Raw genomic sequence first — 17,892 nt, forward strand, 5'->3', positions numbered from 1 at the left:
TAACATTTAAATATTTATTTATTTAAATGTAAAAAAAAATCATTATACACATTTAACATACATTAAGGGGGGTTATGTTACATTTTATTTGTAGCATTATTTTAATGTCATGTTACTGTCTATTAGATTCATGGAAAGAACCTTATTTCATCACGTGACCTAATTTAACACCTGCAAAATTATGGCCTATATGGTAGCCATAAAAAGTAGGCTAGTAGTACATTAGTAAAATATACAAAACAATAAAATAAAAATAAAAATCGTATCCAGCAACGTTGAAACCTTAGGCCTATATTTAACATGCTTTAGGGTGTTTAAGCAGCCATTAAAATACATTGAATAAACAAATGACTAATAACTTACAGCTAACTCGTGTCGTTAGCAAACGAAATATAACGAGCATAGTGACAAAACAATTATAAATGAGTGTAAAAGAGCCTCAGACTGGAAGATAAGGAGACATATGTGTAGGGACAGCTGAGGCCGTCAGCCGGTGGCGCGTGTGGAATGCGGTAGATGGAGAGGGGCACGGGTATTTTTATGGATAGCGCCCACCGATAACCGACTGCGCTCATTTGACTCTCAGTCGCATGGGATGAGAAGACTAAACCTGTGCTTGGGGATTTAGATTTGATTTTAGCATTATCTAAGCCAACGTGAACTACAAAAAAAAAAAATCTTATGAAAAACAAAGGGAGAGTATTACTCTAAAGAAGGTAAGTTATTTAAGTTATCGTTTATAAAACAGGCATGACCAAAATTAATAAAGCATGTGGAGGACAAAAAAAGTCCACAAGCGGATGAGGGCATGATCTCATATCTTTGTAGACTACTGAGAAGAATACAGTTGACTCATTCGAAAGGACTATTTTTATTTCATTAGTTCATTTCAAATTACTTTAATCTAAAGGGGGAAACTCAAGGTTATAAACAGAAAAACCACTGTAAAAAGCTAAAGATCTTTATAGAAACATTATCTCTGAGAACTTTTAATAAACTGTTTGCCAGAGGATAAAGATACATCTATTCAAGTATGTTATATATACATTAACTAAAATAAAATATTGATATTCTCTTGACACTTTTTCGGAGGGAATATTTAGCGTTTAGCTAAATGCTATTAAATACATATACAATCTATAATCTATAAATAGACAACATTTTAGAAACCATTTATTCTCAGCATCCAACTCTGAAACCTTCCTTAAATGTAAATAATCTAACTACTTATAAAAATAGCAGTCTATCAGTGTTAACATATTTTTATGAGGAATGAATTTAAGATTAAAGACATTATAAAGATTAGTGCACAGCATAAATTCATATTTAAAAAAAACTTCAAATGTGGCGGGAACAAATGATTTCAAATGGTGACATGTTTGGGGGCCATATTGTCTTTGTCATCTTCTAAAAGTGGGGTGTGATCAGTTGTGAGTTCACCAAAACACCAGTTGTGAGGTGTTGTGTCATTTATGAATAGCAAAGGAGAGTGACTATGCATTGAAATTTAGATCTTTACAGGTAGCCTATTATATAATACATCAGAGTCATTTGTAAAACTGTGTTTTTCTGTGCTGCATGGGTTAATGTTGCTGTTTTTGTGGGATTATTGTCGTTTGGATTAAGGATGTCAGATGTAGAACATGTGAACTGCAAAGATACAATTTACAAATACATATTATGTAGCCAAACTGGCTTTGTACTTTCACACTGTAGGGGACAAATTTTTATATAAAGAAACATCTAGAACCTAGTCATTAAGTCAGGGGTCTCATGTGTGCCATCTGGGTGCTGACCTCTTCTTAGACTCGTATCTCCAGGTAAAAATAGCCCAAATCACATGGCTGAACCCAGACTGGGGGATAAAATTAGGGCCTGCATAAGGCTCCTGGTGGAGGTCCCACACAGATTCAGCTCATTTGTTCTTTTGTAGACATACAGAACACTTCCAAGACATTTCTTTACCTTTTTTTTTTTTAAAGAAAACAAGATAAATGATTAAATTAAAAATAATATGCAGTGTGTAATATTCACATTCAATTCAATTCACATTTATTTGTATAACGCTTTTCACAATACATATAATTTCAAAGCAGCTTTACAGAAAATGCATTTGTCTACATTACAATTTATATGGTATAGCTGTTTGTGAATGTAAAAAGTTTGCAAAGTTTTAAAGATCAAAGTGCATGACAAATAAAGAAATCGATTTTGAACTGCTGAAATGAGTCATCAGCAATTCCAGTCTCACTTCCTGTTACATACCTATGTAACAATGTAACAAATTAACATAATGCCAGCTCATTGGCTGCCTGCGAACAAAGTACCCGCCCTCAAACACTGTAGGTGTAGCTGAAGCCTGGAAGAGTTTGGTTCGTGTTGTCAACAGGTCGAGGAGACGCTGTTTTTTGCACCGTAAATCCACTTAGCACGCACTTCAAAAGGATGAGGACTTGCACTGGAAATGATACAGAAAAACCGATGGCATCATTCCTCTTCATCAGTGTCGGGGAAAGTTACTTTGAAAAGTAATGCATTACAATATTGTGTTACTCCCTTAAAAAGTAACTAATTGTGTAACTTCGTTAACTCACCTGGGCTGTGCTTGTTTTTTTAATAACAAAAAAAGTTATATTTTGGGGCAAATGTAAAAGCCCTTTCATGCCAAAATTTAAATAATAAGCCTGAGGGAAATGCAAATTTACGCGTGTACAGTAGAGGGCGCAGCTCACACAAACCTTTCAGCTATGCTGCCATTCTGGATTGGCGAAGAATATGATGCAAGAGAAAAAAAGTTTAACACTTACTTCACTAATAAAAAAAAAAATCTAAAGTAATTTTATCTTATTGTTTAACTGAATCATCGAAGGTCAGCAGCAAGTGCATTGAACAAAAAAAGTGAGATTAAAAGCATAGAAATATTTGTTTTATTTAACATTTAATTATTGGAGGTGTACGTAGTATTCTGATTTTGCATCTCACATATTTTATTCATTTTGAGGAATACTGAATATTTTTTGTGCAAGTGAGATTAGTAAATGCTCACATTTAGTCTAGAACTATAATAACCATCATGTTTACACACTTTATCATGTTTACACATTGTTTCTACACTTACTCACGATTTTTCTCAACATGGGGACAGGAGAGAATGAAATAAATGAAAAAAAGTAACTTGAAATAAGTATAAGATATTTTGTTGTGAATTTAAAAGTAATGTGTTTACTAAAAATGCAAAGTTACTTGAAAAAAGTAATCTGATTACATAACTTGAGTTACTTGTAATGCATTACCCTCAACAAACCTCTTCATATCATTGTGTATAAAACACAGAAGTCGTCTCCAGAGCTGAAATTTAGATATGGTAATAGTTGTTTCGTTTCTGACACGTGCTGTAATAGGTAGACCAATTACAACAGACTTTGCTGTCTGACCAATCAGAGCAGGTTCACGGAAAGGAGGGGTTTGGAGAGACAATCTTCAAGTGAACCGGTTTCAGACTCTTTGAGAAATTAGGTGATATGCAACATATATTATCAGAAAATGTTTTTTGACCTTGGATGCATGTAAATCTATTTGAAAAGACCTCCAAAACAAAATTAGGAACCTCTAAAATAGTATAATAGGGGAATTTTAATAAAAATTGCAGTTATTAAAATTCTAAAATAGCCCTGTAAAAAAAGTACCTTTGCACTGCAGTCTTGTGGTCATTATGTCTTTCTCCCAATGTCAGCTTCATCTGACGTATCTTGCAACAGGCCCTGTCCCGGTGTGTTTGAGAAACAGCAACATGACTGAAGTGATGAGCATGGCGGATGCGTCAACAGACATGACACATATAAACAATACGGAAAACTTGAACGATATTGCTGATGCTAATGATACAGACAACACAATCAATGATGAAAACCATAAAGAGGAAACACATGAAATGAGTTGCATGACTGAAGAGGTGGAAATGAACAGTGCTGCAGACGAACCAAAGGAGACTGAGTTACCAGAGAAGGAAGAGCCCAAACAGGAGACAAAGACCACCAGCAGGGCGAGAAAACGAGAGAGGGTTCCAAAATCGAATGAGGAAAACGTGGAGAATGATGAAGAGGCGGATGCATCACATAATACAGATATGACAAATTTTTCAGATGTGGCACTAAAACAAGAGGTATAGTATGATGGAGCTATAATAATATGCTTAAAGGGATAGTTCACCCAACAATGAAAATTCTGTCAGTAATTACTCACCCTCATGTTGTTCCAACCCCGTAAGACCTTCGTTCATCTTCGGACCACGAATTAAGATATTTTTGATTAAATCTGAGAGCTGGATCACTCCTCCAAAGGCTTCTTAAGGGATTGAAACTTGTTCCCCGAACAGTTATTAAAGACATTGTTAAAATAGTCCAAGTGACTACAGTGGCTCAATCTTAAGTTTATCAAACGACGAGAATACTTTTTGTGCGCAAAAAAAACAAAAAATAACGACTTTATTTCAACTATTCATTTCCTTCTCTGTGGGCCTCGAGTCAGTTCACTAGTGTAATAGCGTAAGCTTCTGTTGTTATACGTCACACGCATCACACACATGACCAGCGTCGGGCAATAGTGAGCCTACGTGTGATGTAACACCAGAGAATGTCTAATAGAAGAGAATTGGCACTGTCTGGTTACTTCCGGTTTCTGGACTGGCTGCAGTAACACGTCTCTGTCCACTAGCGTGTTCCAGCCAACAACGACCTAACCTGTAAAAAAATTAAAGGACCTAAGTACTCGTTCATTCGACTTTTGGACTATAATCTATATTAAACTTCCGGAATCAACAATAAAACCTATGTTGATTCAACGACAAGCAGGAGAAAGGGATACATTTAGCCGTCTAGCTCCATAGACTCCCATTCATTCTGCACTCGCTCGCGATCACCTCCAGTGGAATTCTAATGGAACTGCAACCAAGATTATATACAATGGGGCTAATAGGAAGTGCCAAGGCTCTCCGTTAGACGGGCTCTGGTAGCACTACGCAATCACACTACGTTAACTGACTAGTGGCCCACAGAGAAGGAAATGCAGAGTTGAAATAAAGTTTTTTTTTGTTTGTTTTTCCGCACAAAAAGTATTCTCGTCGCATGATAAACTTAAGATTGAGCCACTGTAGTCACTTGGACTATTTTGACGATGTCTTTAATAACTTTTCGGGGCTGGCAAGTTTCAATCCCTTAAGAAGGCTTTGGAGGAGTGATCCAGCTCTCAGATTTCATCAAAAATATCTTAATTCGTTTTCCGAAGATGAACGAATGTCTTACAGGGTTGGAACAACATGAGGGTGAGTAATTACTGACAGAATTTTCATTTTTGGGTGAACTATCCCGTTAAATGAATAAATATTTTCAAAAATACAAATAAAATGAAATACAAAATTTCAATAATTAACACACACATATATACAGTTCTGCTCATAAGTTTGCATACCTCTTGCAGAATATCCAAGATGTTAATAAGATTAACAAAATAAGAGGGATCATAAAAATTGCATGTTTAGTACTGTCCTGAATAAGCTGTTTCACATAACAGATTTTGACATAATAGTCCACTAGACAAATAATAACTGAATTTACACAAATGAACCAGTTTAAAAGTTGACATACCCTTGAATCTTAATATTGTGTGTTGTTACCTGGATAATCAACAACTGATTTTTATATTTTGTGATAGTTGTTCATGAGTCCCTTGTTTGTCCTCAGCAGTTAAACTGCTCACTGTTCTTCAGAAAAATCCTCCAGGTCCTGCACATCTACTGCATATTTGAACCATTTTCAACAGTGACTATGAATTTGAGATCCATCTTCTCACACTGAGGACAATTGAGGGACTAATGCAACAAAAAGCATGCATTAGGACCAGTAGGTTGTACGGTTTCTTATTTTTTTTAAATCATTTCATTTAGCACTGCCCTTTAGAAGATACATGATATGTTTCCCTGAAGACAAAATAAGTACAATTTATTCCGATCATCCAATTTAACCCACCGGCTCTGAATGCATATTCTGTAAGGGGTATGAGCAGAACTGTGTGTATATATTTTTATTTTTTTAAAAAACTATTAGGCCTATACATAATTATGGACATAGATATCAACTGTATATAACTAATATGAAATTTATAAAATGGAAAAATAACCGACTTTAATATTTGTCATTTGTAATCATATGATCCTTACTCTCTGCAAAAGAAAATGTTATAAAATTAATACATTTTCCATTCCTCTTTTACTAACAATCTCTCATACCTCATTTTCTCTTTCTTCTGAAGAAACTGCTTAAAACATCTAAGCCTGTACAGAGAAGTTATGTTCCCAAGTTGGGGAAAGAAGATGTGAAGAATAAGTTTGAGGCCATGCAGAAAGCTAGAGAAGAGAGAAACCAAAAGAGAAGTCAGGAAGAGCAAAAGAAACGCAGAGATCAGTACGTTAAAGAGAGAGAGTACAGTCGCAGGAAGCAAATGGTCAGTAGAGAAACCTGCCCATCAGCACCTTGTTTTGTCACTTCATCCACTGACTGCACTGCCTCCTCTCTCTGACACTAACAATACATATTAAAAGATTTTGTCTTGAGGTTAATGAAGATACTGCTTGCTGGGTACTCAATGTTTGCATAAGATTAGGCATGCATCAATACCCGATTCCAGGTATTTAAATATGCACAAACCTTCTTACAAAAAAAGCTTTTAATCAGTAAAACACCACAGTGTCTGTGATGCCTGCTTGCTGCATGCACACTCTACTGATCCCCTGCCCATGTCACAATTGACGGACCAATCAGCATCCGCCCCTGTAGGTCATATGTGCCTGTCTTACAAGGATTAAGGTCTGCTTGGCTTGCTACGACCAGCATGGTTTCTGATCCTGGATAAAACGCCTAACCTAACAACTGTCGGATCCTCCACAGATAAAAGAACTCCTCGCCTCTAGCGATGAAGAGGAAGAGGTGAAGCCGACGAAGATAGAAAAATCATATGTTCCCAAGATTACAGGTAGGGCGAAATGAGACAAATGATGGGATTTTTATCTAAGATTTTTTTCTGGACTGAACCAATGTAATCATTGTAACAGCACTTTAATCCCATAATAGACGCCAACTGTCGGCTTTCTGTCCATTCACAGGCAGTGTGAAAGGGAAGTTTGCAGAAATGGAGAAACAGAGGCAGGAGGTGGAGAGGAAAAGAACAGATGAGGAGAGAAAGAAGCGAGCTGCACAGGAGGCCATAGAGAAGGCCAAGATTCAGAAGGAGCTGGCCAAGAAAGCTGAGGAGGTGAGTCAGTGTGCCACGAGAACAGGCTGTGGCTGCAGGCACTAGGAAGATGCCTTTAATGAGACTTGGCAGTCGGCTGCTTTGTCAGGTCTACTATTAGAAAATCTCCAGCAAAGTATCTGTAATCACTCAGGTAATCCTCTGATATAATCGAAAAATCTATTTTAAAGCCTAGCAATATATGTAAGTATCAAAACATGGAATGGATTGATATTGAACTATGTGTTGCATTGCAATAGTAACAGGCAAGGTAAGACATTATTTACCAAACAAAGTTAAATATTATTATTAATACAGTGGATTCATAAACTATAAGTCGAATTAAATAATTATATAATAATGATTTTAACGCAAACATATCTAATTATATATTTTTTATTTTAACTGTTTAAATATATATTCAAGTTAAATATTGTGTTTTATATACTGTATTTCATATCTATCTATCTAGATTTGAAAAACTTAAATTGTAATAATATTTCACAATATTAGTGTATTTATTGTCTTGTCAAATAAATGCAGCCTTAGTAAGCATACGAGACTTCTTTCAAAACCAAAAACAATTCTTAGTGACCCAAAAATTTTTTGTGACAGTTGTGTATAATATAAAAATTGCAAAATGATATGTGAAATGTGTGCAATATGGCCAAATGGCCCACTGTCCATTACAAAGGCATGCCAGTTCATATACAACATGGCACTGGGTGTTAAATTTAGGAAAATGCCACACTTTCTGGAGCCAGAGTTAACAAGCATGGACAACATGTGACTGGCAACTGTTTCCCACAGCACTTGCAGGCCGTGCTCTCTGACTGAATTAGCAGACCCATATCTCTGTCTAGTATGACATAAATGAAAGCAACTGTGCCAGAAGATTTTTTTTTTTTGCTGCTGTCAGGCCTTATCTGAAACCTGTCTGGATGCTTGTCCATGACTGCAGAAATGTTGCAGGTCAAAGCAATATTAAAAAAAAAGTGTTATTGCTTTAAATTAGACCTCACATTTGTTTCTGATTTTCAAAAAAACTGAAAAAAACAGGAAGTTAACATTTCATCATACCCTTATAATTCTGATGTAAAAACTGCTATTTAATCTGATTGGGTAACTTCTTCACTTCTTGATCACAGGAAGGTGATGACAGCATTTTGGTTCGTGTAGTGCCTGCAAAATCACAGAAACAACCAGGAAGGATCAAGATCAATTTTGAGGACATGGAGAAGAGCCGAGAAGAGGAACTAAAGAAACGAACTGAGGAGGAGAAGAAGAAGAGGTACGATGAGAACCGGCAGTCCTTCCGAGAGGCCAAGCGTCGCTCTATGGTTGAACAGGTGAAGATTCTGCTTTTAACGATCAATATAATCTGTAAAATAATTTTTTTTTAGTTAATTTTGGATATATATATATATATTTTTTTTTTTTTTTTTTTTTTTTAAAGTTGGACGATGAAGAGTTTCATCCCAAAGAAAAGGAGCAGATGACCCCTGGTAAACTGCGTCTGACCTTTGAAGAACAGGAGAAAGAGCGACAGGAGCAGCAGAGAAAACAGGCAGAGGACGAAGCTCGACGCAGACTGGAGGAAGAAAAAAAAGCATTTGAAGAGGCCAAGCTGGGAATGGTGGGTATATATTTTTTTAACAACCAGTAAATATATTCTTTCACATATACAATATAAACAGTGGGCACCTTTTTTTTTTTATTACTATTTGGACATTTAAGCAACAATTAAAAATGCATACATACAGTATTTGCAGTATATAACAAAATGTAAAAACATTAAAATTTGGGTTAAAAATGATCTCAAATAAATTTTTGAGCAAGTACATAACCAGCCAGTGTTCAAAACTATCTGCTTGCCTTAGCTCGATTCAAAACGGTAAGCTTGTAATAATGTTTTTAATTTCACTGGTGGATTTACACGGGAAACTTCACATCTGTACACATAAAGATGGTGTCCCGGCTAGTAGACTATTGCGTGTGACGGTGTGAGGATGTTGGAGGTGGAGATTTATAGCCTTTTCTCACAGCACTTGATATAAATAAACATATCAAATTGATGGCGGATCCAAAAAGGTTCAAACGACAATCATCAGTGACAACTGGAGATTCACCCGTTGTAAAATGCAAAAGACTTCGGACATTGGAGTGGCTACAGAAAAAAAGAGACTGCAACCGGGCCAATGCGAAAACAAGGATAAATATCGGAAGGGCATTAAATGTAGTCACACAATGCTGATGTTGTAAACATTAACAATTTGAGAACAAAGTATAATTTGCACGGTTTGACGTGATAAGTGATCGTGAGATTTAATCAGCGTGATTTATTGCAATGCTTTTCCCCCCTTAGTTGTTCAGAACAAAAGTTGATGTTACTTGTTCAGATGACATTTTCTGGTGAAAATTCTTATGTTGGTCATACTTCCAAAAAAGTAGAATCTGTGATTCCGAATGACAGTATCCACACCGGCACGTGACTGACAGCTGCACATTCTCCTCAAAACATTGGATTCATCCGCGCTGTACCGTGCCGAGGCACAACCCACGTAAAGTTGATAATTACGCGAATAACTGCAATTGCATATTTCTACCAGAGATGGCGACAAAGAGGAAAAACTACAGACTGCAGCTTTAAACAATGTAGTTATTTAAAAATCATAGCACATGTACACTTTTCAATTAAAACATTATGTTTGTAAGGTTTCAAAACATGAAACAAATATATTGTTCAAAATGAAGACAAAACATTCTAGGTAATGTTCTGGTTGTAACATTTTGTGCAACATATTTATAGTAGTTAATATAATGAGCTACACTGGTGGATATTCTGCAAGGACCTTGTGTGAACTTAAGGAGAAACTACTTAATACATTCATTCAAACTGGTCTCAAGACAAGTGACCCTCACCCCCACACAATCACATTTTAAAGATTTAACTGGTCAATCACAGTGCTGTTTGCCTACGCAATGCTAAAACATATCCTAACCTTACCCTACACCCTAATCTTTACCATTGAAATAGTCTGAAATCACACCCTCAAGACAAGTTGGTTAAATATATGAAAAGTAGCTCAGAAAAGTCAATTCTCAAAAAAGCATTTGTTTGCAGATGCAACTTGGTTTAATATTTTGTATTTAATGCATGACATTTTTAAGTGTGACTTAAGTGCCCAACAGTGTCAAAACATGAATAATGAAATATGAGTGATAATGTACTCTCTCTCACAGGCCCTGGATGACGAGAACACTCAGGATACACAAGGAGAGAAGGAAGAATTCAGACCTGGTAAACTTCGACTCAGCTTTGAAGAGCTGGAAAGACAGAGACTGGAAGAGGAACATAAGCGAGTGGAGGAAGAAAGGAAAAGACGCATCAAAGAAGAGAGAGAGGCCTTTGCCGAGGCCAGAAAGAGCATGGTCAGTTTGTGTGCTTGTGAAAATCATGTTTGTTTGTTTTTTAGCTTTTCATGTACTATGGTAACCATGAAATTCTTTGATAGTAGTAGTAGTTTATATATATAACCTTCTGATACTTTGTTAAGGAGGCCTACACAATATTTAATAGTCATAAAATGCTCACTATTATTACAAACGGTCATGAGACTTATCTGTCTTGAAATATAACGTGAAATATAATATATCTAAAATCAGACAGAGATAAGGGTTTTGATTTGGCACAGTTGGACTTGTAAGCTGGATGCCAGATCAAACTTTAAATGTTGACAAACTCATTTTCCCCAAACCTAATCTATTCACTTGCAGGTTGTAAATAGTGACGATGACATCCTTCTGGCCATGATAAACTCAGACGGGGCCAAACCCGGGAAGCTGGCCATCAGCTTTGAGGATCTGGAAAGACAAAGACGAGAAGAGGAGCAGAAAAAGAAAGAAGAGGAGGCCAAGCGACGCCTAGAAGAGGAGAAAAAACTTTTCGCAGAAGCTCGCAAGAACATGGTAGGACCATGCATGTGATGTAACATACTGTATTTGCAAATGTACAGTGCGTTTGCATGCACTAATTGATGTGGCCAACAGTAGTACATCTTAAACAACAACAAAAAGTCCATTAGTGCTAGGGTGACCAGATTTCTCGGAGTGGAATACGGGACAGATACAGAACACATGCGTATAGAGGGAATGCGGGAAAAACGGGAAAGAGCTTTGAGACTGACTGTACAACTAGATTTGACAAGAAATATGAGGAATATTTTTACAGACTACCTAAAGCTACAGAACAGAGAAGCAAATAGATCGCTACAATTCATAGAAACAACTGGACTCCAGGCAGCGAAAGGTGCATTTGCAGTTATCCTTTTTGTGTCAATATGCTGAATTTAGTGGTAAAATCATTCTCTATATATTGTATTGTTATATATTGCAGTGACAACTCATCAATCAAATATTTACCACTGTATATTCTGTATAATTTGACATTTTTAAATAAACACTGACAAAAAACTATACAAGTTTTAAGTCTCTAAACGATATGATGATATATATAACATTGATAAGTGATCACCTGGATTTAGACCTGCCTATTTTGTATTTATATAAAGCGTTCACAGGCAAATTTGCTGTATGTATTTCCCTGGTGTCGAAATCAGGCACATATAAATGTCAGGAAACACGATTCCTGGCTGCATGTTAATATCCATGGATCACTGGATCTTTAGTAAGTTGTAAGGAACACTATATTGAGTCCAATCTTTAGTTTAAACTGATAATCGTTTGTTTTACTTGCGTTTTCGCAGTTTCCCCTATTAAATCCAGTCACGCAGCTGCTCTTCTGCCTCTCAGTCCGGCTGAGGGGGCGTGTTCCGGCGGGAAAGTGACGTTAATGCATTCCCTCTATTAATGCGTCTTACATGCGCTTCATTAGGCACACTTGCACACACACACAAGCTCTCTCCCTCTCTGTCATGCGCGCGCTACACGGTTTGAACGTAACATATATATTCACTTAGCCTTTTGGAAACGAAACCTATTATATATAATATATATATATATATATATATATATATATATATATATATATATATATATATATATATATGTATATATATATATATATATATATATATATATATATATATATATATATATATATATATATTAAAGATGAAATAAGGGACAAAACATGATTTTTTCAGTATAAGTCGGGACACTAAAATTAGAGTGGAAATACGGGGCTGTCCCGGGAAAAACGGGACGTCTGGTCACCCTAATTAGTGCGCTATATACCGAAAGCTATATAACTGCTGTTCTGGTTATTAATAACATAGCATAAACATACTTTATGCTGCATGTTTATTATCTGCTCATTATATTTATATCATCTGAGCACATTTTGTCAGTCAGCTAACAACTGTTAACCAGTGTCAATTTCAATACATCGACCGACTTCAGGTCTAATTCAATCTAAAACAATTAATTCACTTGCAAATATAAACAAAACACATGTCCAAATCTCCAGTGTGCTCAAATGGTATATCTATTGCACTGCTTGTGTGTTATGCTTTTCAAATTGTGTCTTTAAGAGCCCTGGACTGGATCACGATAATTTGACTGGATATGGAGTTGAAGAAGTAAGAAACTTTTTAAAACAGAAACCGCTACCCTGCTAAAGAGAAGCACTGCCACAATGATTGATTACAAAAAAAGCTGTTAGAAAACAAGAAATAAAATAATGTACCTAGTGAGGGCAAAACATTCCAATGAAGCTATAGACAAAATAAACATAATTCTATTCAAGAAAACTATTTTATCAGAAAACAAGTCTTAAAGTGTCAGGATTCAGAGAAGGGAGGACCCAGGGGCAGAATGAGCGTATTAACAAACACAAAACATAGGCTGGAACACAGTCCAGACAATAGGGCAGGAGAACAGGCTGGTCAGGGATGAGACAACTCCAGGCTCTATGCAACGGTGGAAACTTGACAGCAGCTCAAGGAACCAGAGGCTTGGCATAGGTGAGATGTAACCAGCACTTGGCACTAGAGTGGCTTGCCGGGACAGGAGAGTCGATGACCAGGGTAGAACAGGATGCGGGGCAGGGCAGGAACCAACACAAAACAAGACTCAAAGAGACAAGACAACAAGAGATAACAGAAACAAAAACAGACAACTATGACTAACGAAAACAAAATAGACTAAATAACTGGAGCTAGCAATTTCTAGAAATAAATAACTGGAACTTACAAACAAAAAGAAATAAAACAAGACTGCAACCTTGCAGGGAACTACAGAAAGAAAGAAAAAATATTATTTGGCAAAAAAAAAAGTCAAGAGAAACCACAAAAAAACAAGGATAGAGAGAACTAGAATAAAATAGATAAAGACTAGAACTAGACTAAAAACACAGGAACAAAGAAAAACTAGAATTTAACAAAAAGGAAATAATCAAACAAGGAAACCTAAATCTAGCACTGACTAAACAATATCTGTGAGAACTGTATACACACAAACGCACACAACGAACCAGTAAAGACATAAGGGGAAAGAGACACAATATAAAGGGACCAGCACATGAGGATCAGGAGAAAACAACCAAGCAAGAGGACTAGACAAAGACTAAACAAGGGGGCGTGGTAACGGGAAACAAGGAGGGAACAAGAGCAACACTTGGCAAACACAAACAAAGACAAAGCCATGTGCCATGTACACAAAACACAAACATAGAGACATGAAACAAAGATAACAAGCAAGGCTGCCAGGGATACATATCATTCATTTCAATTTAGTGTTTTCCCTCCCCTTGAGTTTACAGTATTAGTCAAGAGGTGTTTAATGTTAATGTCTTTTTGGGCTAGGGAAGACATCTGGACTTATGAATGTTATTGCATGTTTTTATAGAACAATGAACTGTTTTATATCAAAAGATTAAAAAGTCCTTTGGATAGCTTTACTTTTGCTTCTCAAACTAATGTGCTTTCTTTAAAGGATATTACATTTTTTATGGGTAAATAAGAAAAGAAGATATCAATATAGGATTCACAATGTAGTAAATAGGAATATTGTAATGTTTTAAGAACTAGTACAAAACAGAATTATGGGGTCTAGATCTTCACACTTTTCAAACATGGCTGCCTATGTAAGTTTTTGCTCACATAAGTCACAAACTGATAATTTATAGCTATTTTTACACATGGCACTGTTTTGATTTTGTCTATTAGAATAACAAGGTTGTGTCCCATTTAGAATTTAATTGAAACAGACAGACAGGTTAGGGAGGAAGGACACTTAATTTCCTAGAATGCATTACCAATTCCAATTCAACTATAGTGGGATTTGGATTCAATTCAAAGAAAAACAGTGGCTGCATCCGAAATCACATACTTCCCTATACTATATTCTTAAGTATACGAGATTCTGAAGTGTGCATACGATAGACACTTGACTATCCCATGAGGCCATGGTAAAGGATATGTGAATGGCAGTGAAGCGATGTAACTCACGCTGGTAGGTCACATGATCATGACATGACAGAATGGCGAATGTAGTCCGATTACATTCATACTACATACTATATAGAACATACGTTTTAGCGGTCATGAAGTAATTACTTATTCAAAATAAGTCCTATTCAAGAGAGTATGCTATTTCAGAAGCAGCCACTCATTACTAGCACAAGATGTATAAAAATATATGTCCATAATGTCCAATTGAAAATCAATTGCAATGTGTATCTCATTTTTGTGACAGGTGCAGGATGATGATGGAACTCTGGTGCGGACAGAGTCACAGGAAGCAATGCACCCAGGGAAACTAGAAATCAACTTTGAGGAGATGCTGAAGATGAAAGAGGAGGCAGAGCGGAAGCGCAAGGCAGAGGCCAGACGCCAGAAAATGGAGTTGGAGAAGAAAGAGTTTGAACAGTTGCGACAAGAGATGAGCGAGGTCAGCTTCACATGCTACTGAAATCCCCATTAAATGTACAATTTCTTAACATGTTTGCTTATTTACATATGTTTTGTGGGTTTGATTTAGGATGAGATCAATGAAAGCTCTGAGGTGGTGAGCACAGAGTACGAGGAGCTAACAAAGCTGAAGCGGACTGGCTCCATCCAGGCCAAAAGCCTGAAATCCAAGTTTGAGAAGATCAAGCAGCTCACAGAGGAGGAGATCCAGAAGAAGATCGAGGAGGAACGAGCAAGAAGGAAAGAAATTGACGAGAAAATCAAGGAGAGAGAGGCAGAGCGCTGTCAGGAGGTGAAAGAACGAGGCAATTTCTCATGTTTCATTCCAGCTAAAGAACTTTGAAGTGAAGAATTTTGCTCATTTCTTCCACAGGACGAAGATGAGGACAAAACAACTCCAATTAAACCAGAAGACGTCCCGTTCAGACAGAAAGTGGACATGCGAGCACGGTTCGAACAAATGGCAAAGACCAGAGAAGAGCAGCAGAAGAAGAAGATCGAAGAGCAGAAATTGCAAAGGATGCAATTTGAACAACAGGAAATTGACGCTGCACTCCAAAAAGTAAACCTCTCCTGGGCTGCTTTGTTTCAGAACTAAATGGTGGACATGCCTGGATCTGATGTCAACACTAATGCATGACAGAGCTGCATGCGTGTGATTTCTGTTGTGTTTTTTTTTCTGAGTGTGAAACACTTTGTCATGTGTCTTGTCAGAAAAGGGAAGAAGAGGAGGAGGAAGAGGGTAGCATCATTAACGGGTCCGCCGCCTACGAGGATGAAGAGGACCATGCCAGGTCAGGCGCTCCGTGGTTTAAAAAGCCCCTGAAGAACCAGTCAGTGGTTGACGCAGAGCCTGTGCGGTTCACAGTGAAGATCACGGGAGAACCCAAACCCGAGGTCACCTGGTGGTTTGAGGGTGAGCTGCTGCCGGACTCTGAAGACTATCAATACATTGAGAGAGGCGAGACCTACTGCCTGTACCTGCCGGAAACGTTCCCCGAGGATGAAGGAGAGTACATGTGCAAAGCCGTCAACAGCCGAGGCACTGCCGCCAGCACCTGCATTCTCACGATTGAAAGTAAGCCGCCTCCTGTCTCTGCTAACCGCCTGCATGCTGAGATTTCTTATGGCGTCACTAAACTCAAACGGATCGCATGCTCCACTTCCACTCGGTTCTTCTTCCTCTTGTTAATCAAACTGTTAATCTCTCTGTCTCCCTGTCTTTCTCTTTCCAGCTGAGGACTACTGATGCTCTCCTTCTCTGGAACTTTCCCAGACTTTTCTTTTTTTTTATTATAAAAGTTAATTTCTCACGGTAGGGCCAAAAACCGAGGAGGAAGGAGTGGTATTATTTTTTTTTCCATTCCTCCTGAAGATATGCTCAATGATGAAGTGCAATCTGTTGTTTACATTAGATGCTGCACTCACAGTTAACACAACAAAAAACTCCATATCTGGGATGAATTTGTGCCAAAACACAGATACCGTTCCCATGATCTTCTAGAATAAATACATAGCGTAGCTGAAAAAGAAATCTAGTTAATTAAGTAGATTTTAGTTCAACATATACCCACTATGACACTGAGGAAGGATTTCATACCCATGTCACAGAATGAATGAGATGTTACTTGAGAGTTTGATTCAGTATCTGTAAAGGGGGCTGTGGATGCATTTTCTTTGTTAAATTCCTATAAGCACCTCTGTTCAGACTCAGATGTTTTTTTTTCCACTTTTTTCCCATGTTCTCATGGAACTGTCATATCCCCAGATGTTTCTATGTTAAAGTGTAGTGAATAAATGAAATGTATAAACAGTGTATGTAGGTTAGCAAGAGGTGATTTAAAGTTTTAGGCAGAGTATTTGTGTAATGTATAAAATTATAATAAAATGAATGAAACGTGTTGTTGGCTGATTTCATAAACTAACTCTATTTACATTTTATGAGACGTGGCCAGGTGGATTCATTACAGTTTGATGTAGAAAAGAGTGCTAGATTCCCTGTAAATATGCCATTCTTTGGTGTAATGCAATTTGGTATGAAACCTTTCCTAATTTGAATTTGAATGTATAACTAAATGGAATTGAAATTTGACAAAAATCATTCTGTTCTCAAAACAGCTGCACAGAAATATTTTAGAAAAAAGATTTTAAAAAGTCTTTAAAAAGCTTGTAGGCCGTACACGCCTAAATGACAGAATAACAGACAAACTAGACAATAGAATAGAAATAGAAATAAGAAGCGGAAAGCAATGGTTCAAGTGCCATTTTGCAATAGACAAAGATTATTATGAAAAGTGTCACTGGCAAATAATTTTGCCTTTCTCATAACAGACCACTCTTCTCCTCAACCAGCTCAAATATGGATAAAAATTAGATTTTATGTCAACGAACAAGACTTCATTACACGTGCTGCTAGACATGTGTCTGTGAATTTTACATAAATCAACTTATTTCAGGCCATATCTGACACTACTCCCCTTTTTAGAGAGCTATTCTGATTATAGCTAGACAACAGTACACATTAAGATAGATCTTGATGGTTATTATTCAAAAGTATTCATAGAACAGTACAACAGTAGCTAGGCAAGGCAAGGCAAGGCAAGGCAAGTTTATTTATATAGCACATTTCATACACAATGGTAATTCAAAGTGCTTTACATAGAAGAAATTAAAATAA

General features: G+C 36.9%; 1 protein-coding gene across 6 annotated transcripts; it reads left to right on the forward strand.

The window, feature by feature from the left end:
- The first annotated feature begins 456 nt into the window (after positions 1 to 456).
- On the forward strand, positions 457 to 17,116 carry nexn (nexilin (F actin binding protein)). Of its 6 annotated transcripts, none has more exons than XM_077223902.1 (15): positions 480 to 716; positions 3,759 to 4,162; positions 6,307 to 6,498; positions 6,942 to 7,026; positions 7,157 to 7,305; positions 8,433 to 8,633; positions 8,741 to 8,920; positions 10,528 to 10,716; positions 11,062 to 11,253; positions 12,837 to 12,884; positions 15,001 to 15,195; positions 15,286 to 15,507; positions 15,589 to 15,777; positions 15,930 to 16,293; positions 16,451 to 17,116. In XM_077223902.1, exons 2-15 carry the CDS (start codon positions 3,791 to 3,793, stop codon positions 16,462 to 16,464), a joined length of 2,592 nt encoding a protein of 863 aa, XP_077080017.1. In that variant the 5' UTR covers positions 480 to 716; positions 3,759 to 3,790; the 3' UTR covers positions 16,465 to 17,116. The 6 variants fall into 6 exon arrangements, with proteins under 6 accessions (XP_077080020.1, XP_077080019.1, XP_077080017.1 ...); XM_077223901.1 differs by having other exon boundaries at positions 543 to 716; positions 3,734 to 4,162; XM_077223905.1 differs by lacking the exon at positions 12,837 to 12,884 and having other exon boundaries at positions 457 to 716; positions 3,734 to 4,162.
- Positions 17,117 to 17,892: the final 776 nt, after the last annotated feature.

This window comes from Siphateles boraxobius, unplaced genomic scaffold (assembly GCF_051911475.1).
Source record: "Siphateles boraxobius isolate OS27281-9 unplaced genomic scaffold, OSU_SipBor_1 9, whole genome shotgun sequence".
NCBI classification, from domain to species: Eukaryota; Metazoa; Chordata; class Actinopteri; order Cypriniformes; family Leuciscidae; genus Siphateles; species Siphateles boraxobius.

Excerpts from the sequence above, each read along its gene's own strand:
- nexn (XM_077223899.1), top strand. The coding sequence starts at position 3,791 with ATGACTGAAGTGATGAGCATGGCGGATGCGTCAACAGACATGACACAT. Across the intron at positions 4,163-6,306 it reads ATGTGGCACTAAAACAAGAG|AAACTGCTTAAAACATCTAA; the intron begins GTATAGTATGAT and ends TTTCTTCTGAAG. Across the intron at positions 6,499-6,941 it reads ACAGTCGCAGGAAGCAAATG|ATAAAAGAACTCCTCGCCTC; the intron begins GTCAGTAGAGAA and ends GATCCTCCACAG.